This window comes from Hemibagrus wyckioides, linkage group LG21 (assembly GCF_019097595.1).
Source record: "Hemibagrus wyckioides isolate EC202008001 linkage group LG21, SWU_Hwy_1.0, whole genome shotgun sequence".
Taxonomy (NCBI): Eukaryota; Metazoa; Chordata; class Actinopteri; order Siluriformes; family Bagridae; genus Hemibagrus; species Hemibagrus wyckioides.
Window position 1 is genome coordinate 2,288,878 of NC_080730.1, and position 10,816 is coordinate 2,299,693.

At 39.3% G+C, this 10,816-nt stretch overlaps 1 protein-coding gene across 1 annotated transcript; it reads left to right on the forward strand.

Annotated features, from left to right (window-relative positions):
• Window positions 1-1,320: 1,320 nt before the first annotated feature.
• prxl2b (peroxiredoxin like 2B) lies at window positions 1,321-10,690 on the forward strand. The gene is given in 7 exon segments (XM_058374078.1): window positions 1,321-1,377; window positions 2,194-2,387; window positions 2,642-2,695; window positions 3,853-3,916; window positions 4,028-4,088; window positions 5,708-5,826; window positions 10,664-10,690. Coding segments are annotated over 7 exon segments (576 nt in total).
• The last annotated feature ends 126 nt before the right edge of the window (window positions 10,691-10,816 follow it).

Here is a 10,816-nt window from a genome sequence, read left to right on the forward strand (position 1 = left end):
TCAATCAATCAATCTATCTATCTATCTATCTATCTATCTATCTATCTATCTATCTATCTATCTATCTATCTATCTATCTAGGGTTAGTCTATCTATCTATCTATCTATCTATCTATCTATCTATCTATCTATCTATCTATCTATCTATCTAGGGTTAGTCTATCTATCTATCTATCTATCTATCTATCTATCTATCTATCTATCTATCTATCAATCTATCTATCTATCTATCTATCTATCTATCTATCTAGGGTTAGTCTATCTATCTATCTATCTATCTATCTATCTATCTATCTATCTAGGGTTAGTCTATCTATCTATCTATCTATCTATCTATCTATCTATCTATCTATCTATCTATCTATCTATCTATCTATCTATCTAGGGTTAGTCTATCTATCTATCTATCTATCTATCTATCTATCTATCTATCTATCTATCTATCTATCTATCTATTTAGGCTTAGTCTATCTATCTATCTATCTATCTATCTATCTATCTATCTATCTATCTATCTATCTATCTATCTATCTAGGGTTAGTCTATCTATCTATCTATCTATCTATCTATCTATCTATCTATCTATCTATCTATCTATCTATTTAGGCTTAGTCTATCTATCTATCTATCTATCTATCTATCTATCTATCTATCTATCTATCTAGGGTTAGTCTATCTATCTATCTATCTATCTATCTATCTATCTATCTATCTATCTATCTATCTATCTATCTAGGGTTAGTCTATCTATCTATCTATCTATCTATCTATCTATCTATCTATCTATCTATCTAGGGTTAGTCTATCTATCTATCTATCTATCTATCTGTCTATCTATCTATCTATCTATCTATCTATCTATCTATCTATCTATCTATCTGTCTGTCTGTCTGTCTGTCTGTCTGTCCTGGTTTGACATTTCCATCTCGCAGGTGCAAAAGAAATATGTTAAAGCATTCTAGAATAAAACAACTGATGTTTTCTCTAAACTATTGTTACTAAACTACTGTGCTTCATTTTTTTGTCTGGAAAAGTGTTGTATTATGTGATACGTTGCTTTCTTTATTGACATAATGAAATATAAACTGATATAAAAGCCATAGCTTCCGTATACAGGGATACTCGAACTTTGGAGTTTATGTAATAAGCCACGCCTCCTAAGAGGACGTCTCTTGCAATGATTGGTTCTTTTTCGTGGGTTATTCAACACACAGGTGGGTGTGAGCGACTTTGTATGAACACACACACACACACACACACACACACTCCGACTTCTGACGAATATAATAAACAGTTAATGTAATAATCTGAGAAATAAACATGTCGTGTATAAATCTGGACAAACTCAGCAGTAACTCTGTGAAGAGCGCCGTGGGAGTTTAAGAGTCCCGAGTTTAATCCGTTTTATTTACTTCGTCACGGAGATATTTTGGTATATTTTAGCACGTGCCATGCTTCGGAGTTGTCCTGTTAGTTTGTGATTCATTTTTTGCTTCTTATTAAAAACAAAATGGTTTTCTGGATCCATCCTGATCCTTTTCATCTTACAGAAAGTGTGTAAGAAAAGCAAATGTTGGTCATTTGATCGCACAACCACGTGACCGATTATTAATTAAGCAATTATAATTAGCCAATAAGCTTCAGGAGATTTGCATAACAACAACAACAATGCTTTACTGTATGCACTGCATAGCGAGCAGCACTACTAACAATGATAACAAGAAGAAGAAGAGTTTAACAGCGACAGGAACAGTGGGTGATGTGCAATTGTACTGCATGAAGTTTGTTTACAGTCACGTGACCTAAACCTAACGTCCCCCCATATACTTCTGGTAAGATGTTGAGGTTCTCTTTGGGAGGGACACGGTTGGACAGGATTAGGAACGAGTACATCTGAGGGACGGCTCATGTTGGCAGGAGGCAAAGAGGAAGGCCAAAGAGGAGGTATATGGATGGAATAAATGAGGATATTCGCTGTGGCCATACCTGAAGGGAAAAGCTGAAAGAAAAAGATATACTTCTGGTATTTATCTTCTTTTCTGTTCTCTCACAGCCAAATGATCATATAAAGCATCACACCAAAATGAGACTTGTCCACACTAAAATAAAAGCTTAATTGAGTATTAGTAATCAATCATCATACGCTTAACTGCGCACCAATCTGAGCTCATGTTCTCCATGTTCTCCTCCTAGCACGTGAAGCTCAGCTCTCTCTGGAGAGATCAGACCGTGGTGATGTTCTTCCTGCGTCGCTTCGGCTGTCAGATCTGTCACTGGACCGCGGTCGTGGTCAGCAAGCTGGAGAAGGACCTGAGAGTGGCCCTCGTGGGCATCGGCCCTGAAGAGACGGGACTCAAAGAGTTTCAGGATGGTGGATTTTTCAAAGGAGGAAAGATCGGGTCATGCGTGTCAAGAAGATGAAAATATGGAGTGAGCTTGAGCTTGGTGAATAATTTTGTAACCTCAGGTTTGATTAGACTATTGTCCCTAATGTTTTATTGCCCTGTTGTCATGGTTACACAAGCTCGTTTTGCCTTTATCACAGGAGTAATAAAGTTTTTTACAGCCTTCCTGCTTTATGTAGAATGGTGACATGCGTGAGATACACTAGTGTGAGACAATGTGTGTATTTTCTCTCCCAAGAAATATAGATTGATGCAAAGAAGCAGTGCTACAAGGGCCTGGGATTCAAAAGGTACGGAAACTGAAATATCCGACATGTAAAATATTCTAGTTACTTTAACTGTTAAAGTTAAAGACAAGTGTAAAGGCACAAAGCAAACAGTAACGTGAATACTTATTACATACATCATTAACACCTTATTATATACACAATAACACACTAACTACACTATATTACCAAAAGTTTTGGGACACCCCTCCAAATCATTGAGTTCAGGTGTTGTTTTTCAGGGTTCAAGGTTGAACTCTTAATGCTTCAGCTTCATACCAAGACATTTTGGAGTTCTGACCTCAACCCCATAGAACACCTTTGGGATGAATTAGAGTGGAGACTACGAGGCAGACCAAAACTGGGACGTCTGCCTTTCCATGCACATGAATGTAATATGGAGTTGTCTCGCCCTTTACAGCTATAACAGCTTCACCTCTTCTGGGAAGACTTTCCACAAGGTTTAGGAGTGTGTTTATGGGAATTTTGTACCATTCCTCTAGAAGCACATTTGTGAGGTCAGGCACTGATGTTGGACGAAAAGGTCTGGCTCACAGTCTCCGCTTTAATTCATCCCAAAGGTGTTCTATGGGGTGGTCAGGTATTGAGGTCAGGACTCTGTGCAGGCCAGTCAAGTTCCTCCACACCAAACTCACTCATCCATGTCTTTATGGACCTTGCTTTGGTCACTGGTGTGCAGTCATGTTGGAACAGGAAGGGGTCATCCCCAAACTGTTCCCACAAAGAGCATGAAATTGTATGAAGCTGAAGCATTAAGAGTTCCTTTCACTGGAAATAAGGGGCCGAGCCCAACCCCTGAAAAACATCACCTGAACTCAATGATTTGGAGGGGTGTCCCAAAACTTTTGGCTATATAGTGTATCTGTATGCATGTCATATAACATGCATAACAGCATTTCGAATATTAACTGCTGTACAGAGTCTGATGAACAATATCTAATATATATATATATATATATATATATATATATATATATATATATATATATATATAAATGTTAAATTTGTATTAAGTCTTTTAATTCAAACGATATGATTATGATATATAATTGTACATATATACAGTATATATGACCGAGCCTTTATAACATAAATGATGTCGGATGAATGTCATAGAACTGTGACTAGAACACAGCATGTGCCATTATAACACTTCACAGATATAATGCAATCAACGTGCTGCCTGCTGCTCTGGGAAAGAAAGTACGAGATATTGCTTCAAAGGTAATATCAATAATAATAACAATAATAATAATAGCAAATAAATAACAAATAATTTTTGAATTCAAAATATGTTTATATAATCCGTAAAAAATGTCTGTTTATTTCATACAGGCGAGCAGTGAAGGAATTCAGGGCAACTTCAGCGGAGATCAAGCCGTCACTAGGCGGCAGTGTAGCGCCAGGGTTGTGTTTAATTAAGCTGTCACTAGGGGGCAGTGTTGTTCCAGGGTTGTGTTTAATTAAGCCGTCACTAGGCGGCAGTGTAGCGCCAGGGTTGTGTTTAATTAAGCTGTCACTAGGGGGCAGTGTTGTTCCAGGGTTGAGTTTAATTAAGCTGTCACTAGGGGGCAGTGTTGTTCCAGGTTCGTGTTTAATTAAGCTGTCACTAGGGGGCAGTGTTGTTCCAGGGTTGTGTTTAATTAAGCTGTCACTAGGGGGCAGTGTTGTTCCAGGTTCGTGTTTAATTAAGCTGTCACTAGGGGGCAGTGTTGTTCCAGGTTCGTGTTTAATTAAGCTGTCACTAGGGGGCAGTGTTGTTCCAGGGTTGTGTTTAATTAAGCTGTCACTAGGGGGCAGTGTTGTTCCAGGGTTGTGTTTAATTAAGCTGTCACTAGGGGGCAGTGTTGTTCCAGGGTTGTGTTTAATTAAGCTGTCACTAGAGGGCAATGTAGCTTTAGTTATGTTTTCTTTAGTCTGTTAGAAACCTTTGATGCTGGATATTTATATTGGACAATGATCATAGTCTTTGATACTGGACTTTAATATTGGACACTGATATTAGATATTGAAATTGTACTTTGATAGTGGACATTGATATTGTACTTTCAAATTGGACACCGATACTGGACAGGGATACTGGACTTTGATATTGGACACTGATACTGGACACTGATATTTGACATTAATAATGGACATTAACACTGGACATTGATACTAATACTGGACACTGATATAGGAAACTGATACTGGACACTGATACTTGACACTGGACATGGATAATGATATTAAACAATAATACTGGCCATTGATATTGGACAATAATGTTGGATATTGATACTGAACACCGATACTGGACACTGTTAATGGACATTAACACTGGACATTGCTACTGGATACTAATACTGGACATTGATACTGAACACTTATACTGGGCACTGATACTGGACACGGATAATGAACACTGTGACTGAACACTGATATTAAACAATAATACTGGCCATTGATATTGGACAATAATATTGGACATTAATACTGAACACAGATACTGGACATTGATATTAGACACTGATACTGGACATTGATATTAGACACTGATACTGGGCACCGATACTGGACACTAATACTATTGGACACTGATACTGGACATTGATATTGGACATTAATATTGGACACTGGTACTGGACACTGATACTGGAGATTCATACTGGACACTAATCTTGGACATTGATATTGGACTTTGATATTTGACAGTCATACTGGACATTGTTCCTTTGCATTGATACTGGACACTGAAACTGAACACTTATGCTGGACATTGATATTAGACAATGATACTGGACACTGATATCAGACACCGATACTGGACATTGATATTGGGCACTAATACTGGCCATTGATATACTGGACATTGATATTAGACACTGATATTTAACACTGATACTTGAGATTCATACCAGACACAAATACTGGACACTGATCTTTGACACTGATACTGGACATTGATATTAGACACTGATACTGGAGATTCATACTGGACACTAATACTGGACACTGATACTTGACTGTGTGCAGGTGGTGAAAAGGATCTGCTGCAATTTATTCAGGAAACACCAGGAGATTTTGTGGCACTTGAAGACATCAGCAAAGCGCTGGACATCAGCTCCAGTGTCCAGGTTGGAGTGAGACCTCAGGTGAGACACATTGTCAGAGATCTTATACAGAGGTCACATCCATGCACTGACCGTTTAATTACTAATTTCATGTCACTCTGGTCATCCCAGTGAAAAAACACTGAGCATTTTCTGAAGGATCATAAACATCTCAGACTGCAGAATTATCTGAGCACAGCACATGAAGGAGATTAGCGGACACATGGAGCATCTTCTTATCTCCTGAACAAGGGATTCATTAAAAACTGACCCATCATTAAAAATATAAAGATTTAATGACCGTTTGATCCAGAACGCTCTCGTAATTCTGGTGGTCTAACAGGATTTACTGCTGTGAAGCCTCGGCTGGACACGGCCGTCTCTTGCCTTAAAAGATCCGAGCTCTCTTCATTAAACTTTAAATTAAATCAACTGCTGGTCAAACGAGTGTCTCTGGCTGGTAATAGCCATTCCTCGGTCCATCAGGACATGCAGTGACACTCGGGGTAAATAAATCAATCTCAGGAATCTTCCAGAAGACTTTCTGAACAAGGTCTGAAAATTGACAGCATCTGATATCATTCCCTCATTCACACAGATGTAGAACCACATCACCTTATACACCGACCAGCCATAACATTATGACCACCTGAATAATATTGTGTTGGTCCCCCTTTGGCTGCCAAAACAGCCCTAACCATTCTGAGCAGTGAGAGGTGAAGTGAATAAGACTGATGATCTCCTCATCATGGCACCTGTTAGTGGGTGGGATATATTAGGCAGCAAGTCAACATTTTGTCCTCAAAGTTGATGTTAGAAGCAGGAAAAATGGACAAGTGTAAGGATTTGAGCGAGTTTGACCAAAAGGGACAAATTGTGATGGCTAGACCACTGGATCAGAGCATCTCCAAAACTGCAGCTCTTGTGGGGTGTTCCCGGTCTGCAGTGGTCAGTATCTATCAAAAGTGGTCCACCGGCGACAGGGTCATGGACGGTCAAGGCTCACTGATGCACGTGGGGAGTGAAGGCTGACCCGTGTGATCTGATCCAACAGATGAGCTACTGTTGCTCAAACTGCTGAAGATGTTAATGCTGGTTCTGATAGAAAGGGGTCAGAATACACAGTACAGGACGGGTCAGGGCTGTTTTAGCAGCAAAAGAGGGACCAACACAATATTAAGCAGGTGGTCATAATGTTATTCCTGGTTGGTGTGTATGTGTACACCGATCAGCCATAACATTATGACCACCTGCCTAATAATGTGTAGGTCCTTCTTTAGCTGCCAAAACAACCCTGACCCGTCAAGGCATGGGTTCTGCTAGATCCCTGAAGGTGTGCTGTGGGATCTGGCACCAAGATTTTAGCAGCAGATCCTTTAGGACACTTTTGATAGATACTGACCACTGCAGACTGGGAACACCCCACAAGAGCTGCAGTTTTGGAGATGCTCTGATCCAGTGGTCTAGCCATCACAATTTGACCATTTTGGTCAAACTCGCTTAAATCTTTACTCTTGTCCATTTTTCCTGCTTCTAACATCAACTTTGAGGACAAAATGTTGACTTGCTGCCTAATATATCCCACCCACTAACAGGTGCCATGATGAGGAGATACTCAGTCTTATTCACTTCACCTCTCACTGCTCACAATGTTATACCTGATCAGTTAGATTTAGGTTAAATGTATTTGCCTTTGGAACTCCTCTATAATTTTCATTGATTTGGGCTTTCTTTCTTTTTCTTTCTTTCTTTCTTTCTTTCTTTCTTTCTTTCTTTCTTTCTTTCTTTCTTTCTTTTTTTATGTGTTTGTTTATTAATTTATTGACATTCATCATAGTAGAGTGTTCTGTAAAGAGATGTACTTAGTAAAGGAGTCTCCAGTCTCAGGTAAAGCTGCATCTTTAATCTTTCTGGAGTTTACGCTTCGCGGTTTCTCGCTAACGTGACAAACCGTAAACATGACAAGTCTAATTAACATCATGAGAGAGAAATGAGAGAGTCTGAGAGGGGACAACTGATTATAACCACTGTAATGCGAGTGAGAACATTAAACATTACTATAAGTTATAAAAGAAGATTAACACACTTCAGAGTGTACTGGAATAGAAAAATAATCAACAGTGACACTGAGCTCATCCTCACTGTAGTTTAACAGAGACAAAGCTCCATAAACACGTCCTGTCTGAGGTTTGTGGGATCTTTTCACCGTCTTTTCTCCGGAGAACCTTTTAATCTCCGCTGTTCTTTAAACTCCGCCTTAATTCCAGATCTTTCTGTCTCTGTGTGTCACTTCGTACCAGATCTGAGTGTCCTTAATCTTTTATACTGCCTTTGATGTGAACAGTGTACAGTCTAGTTTACACACACACACACACACACACAAACACACACACACACACACACACACAAACACACACTCTCTTTCTCTAAAACACACACACTGACACAGACAGACACACACTCTCTCTCTTTCTCGCACACACACACACACGCTCTCTTTCTATAAAATACACACACACTCGCTCTCTTTCTCTAAAATACACACACACACACACACACTCTCTCTTTCTCTAAAATACACACACACTGACACAGACAGACACACACTCTCTCTCTTTCTCTAAAATACACACACACTGACACAGACAGACACACACTCTCTCTCTTTCTCGCGCACACACACACACACACACACACACACACACTCTCTTTCTCTAAAATACACACACACTCTCTCTTTCTCTAAAATACATACACACTGACACAGACAGACACACTCTCTCTCTTTCTCGCACGCACACACACATACACTCTCTTTCTATAAAATACACACAAACACACTGACACAGACAGACACACACTCTCTTTCTCGCACACACACACATACACTCTCTTTCTATAAAATACACACAAACACGCTGACACAGACAGACACACACTCTCTTTCTCGCGCGCACACACACACACACACGCTCTCTTTCTATAAAATACACACACACACTCTCTCTTTCTCTAAAATACACACACACACACTCTCTCTCTTTCTCTAAAATACACACACACTGACACAGACAGACACACACTCTCTTTCTCGCACGCACACACACATACACTCTCTTTCTATAAAATACACACAAACACACTGACACAGACAGACACACTCTCTCTCTTTCTCGCACGCACACACACACACTCTCTTTCTATAAAATACACACAAACACGCTGACACAGACAGACACACACTCTCACACACACACATACACATGTACACACACAGACACACACACACATACTGTACATACACATACACACACACACTCTCTCTCTCTCTCACACACACACACAGACACACACTCACTCACTCACACACACACACAAATGCACATGTACATACACACCCAGACACACACACTCACACACATGTATACACATACACACACTCACGCACAGACACTCTCAAACACACACACACACACATATACACACACCCACACACTCACGCACTCACACACACACACACACACTCACGCACATTTTTTTCATTTTATATATCTAATTTTTAATATACTATAATATATCTGTGAGTATCCTTCTCCTCTTCGTCTGTAGCTCTCAGTCCCTCTTCATCCTCGGTGCTCTGAGGTCTTGTGGAGTTTCTGAGAAGACAGCTGTGTGTGAAAACGCCTTCTCTGAATGAAGACTTAGTCTTTTCTTAGACTCGTGACATCACTTCTAACAATCAGAGGAAAGTTCTGGTTTATTTTTCTCCAGGTTCAGGGTGATGGGTTAACGCTGGCATGCTCACAGGAAATATAATACTTTAACCCTTTAATGTCCCGACGTCTTAGTCGGATATTTCAATCACAGAATTGTTTTTCTGATCTGTTCCAGTTTTCAGAGCCTAGGCTTTCTTCTGATAACTGAATTAATAAATAAGGAATAAAACAAACATAAAAATTACACACACTTCTTACATTTACGTGTATGATGTTAATAAATATCATATAAATTATTTATAAATAAGTAGAATAAGACTTAGAGATTCTGAAAAAATGAAAAAATTCAATGATTTTTATTTAAAATAAATTATAATTATATATAAAAAATAATAGGTTTATAAGTTATGATAATAATAATATATAATAAATTAATAATTAATATAATTAACAATAAGTTTAGTTTATAGCCTAAGGTCACTCTACAAGAGGCAAAAAATCTGGGGGGGGCAAAAGATTATATATTTATTTAATTGTTTGATTTTATCTGAAATGTCTTTAAAGTTTGCATTAAAATTATAAATGTAATATCAGTGGGACACACAGAACCGCAGTGGTGGAATCATCCGTAAAGCTCTGTGTGTGTGTGTGTGTGTGTGTGAACCCTGTCCACTGACCAGCGCTGCCCTCCACCCTGCGTAAACACTCCATCACTCAGAAAGCTCTATCTCTGACCCCATCAGCGGTCGCGTCTCTTAAGTCAGAAACATTTTCCGATTCGTTCCGCAGGAAGGAAACGTTCTGGCAGACACAGACGCAGTCTAGACGAGCCGGAAGTGTTAGGATCACATTTATCACTTCAGTCTTGTGTCAGGTTTGTTCCTGTCAGCATGTGCGTCTGGGTCACGTGTGCGACTCCGTATGAAAGGCAGGGCTTCTATTTTCGCCGCTTCGTTCACAATGCAGTTAAATAAACATCTGTAACGTTTGAGTGGTCATTGTTTAAGCAGAGGGACAATAACAGGACATGGCTTTGGCCTTATTTACTCATAAACGAGCGCGGTGTGATAAGATCGTCACCACAGCTTCTCACCATGCTGATAAACAGAAGACATGAGGTGGAAATAGGAAAGAGGTTTCTCATCGTCTTTATCTTGTTTTAGTGTGATGACGACGTCTGTACACGATGAAGATGAACTCAAGCACTTCTACACCATCATCTTCTTCTTCCTCCTGAATCTGGAGACTCCTGACACTCCAGCTGCTGCCTTCAAGTTCATAACCATCAGTAACTTTAACACATACAACACTGACTG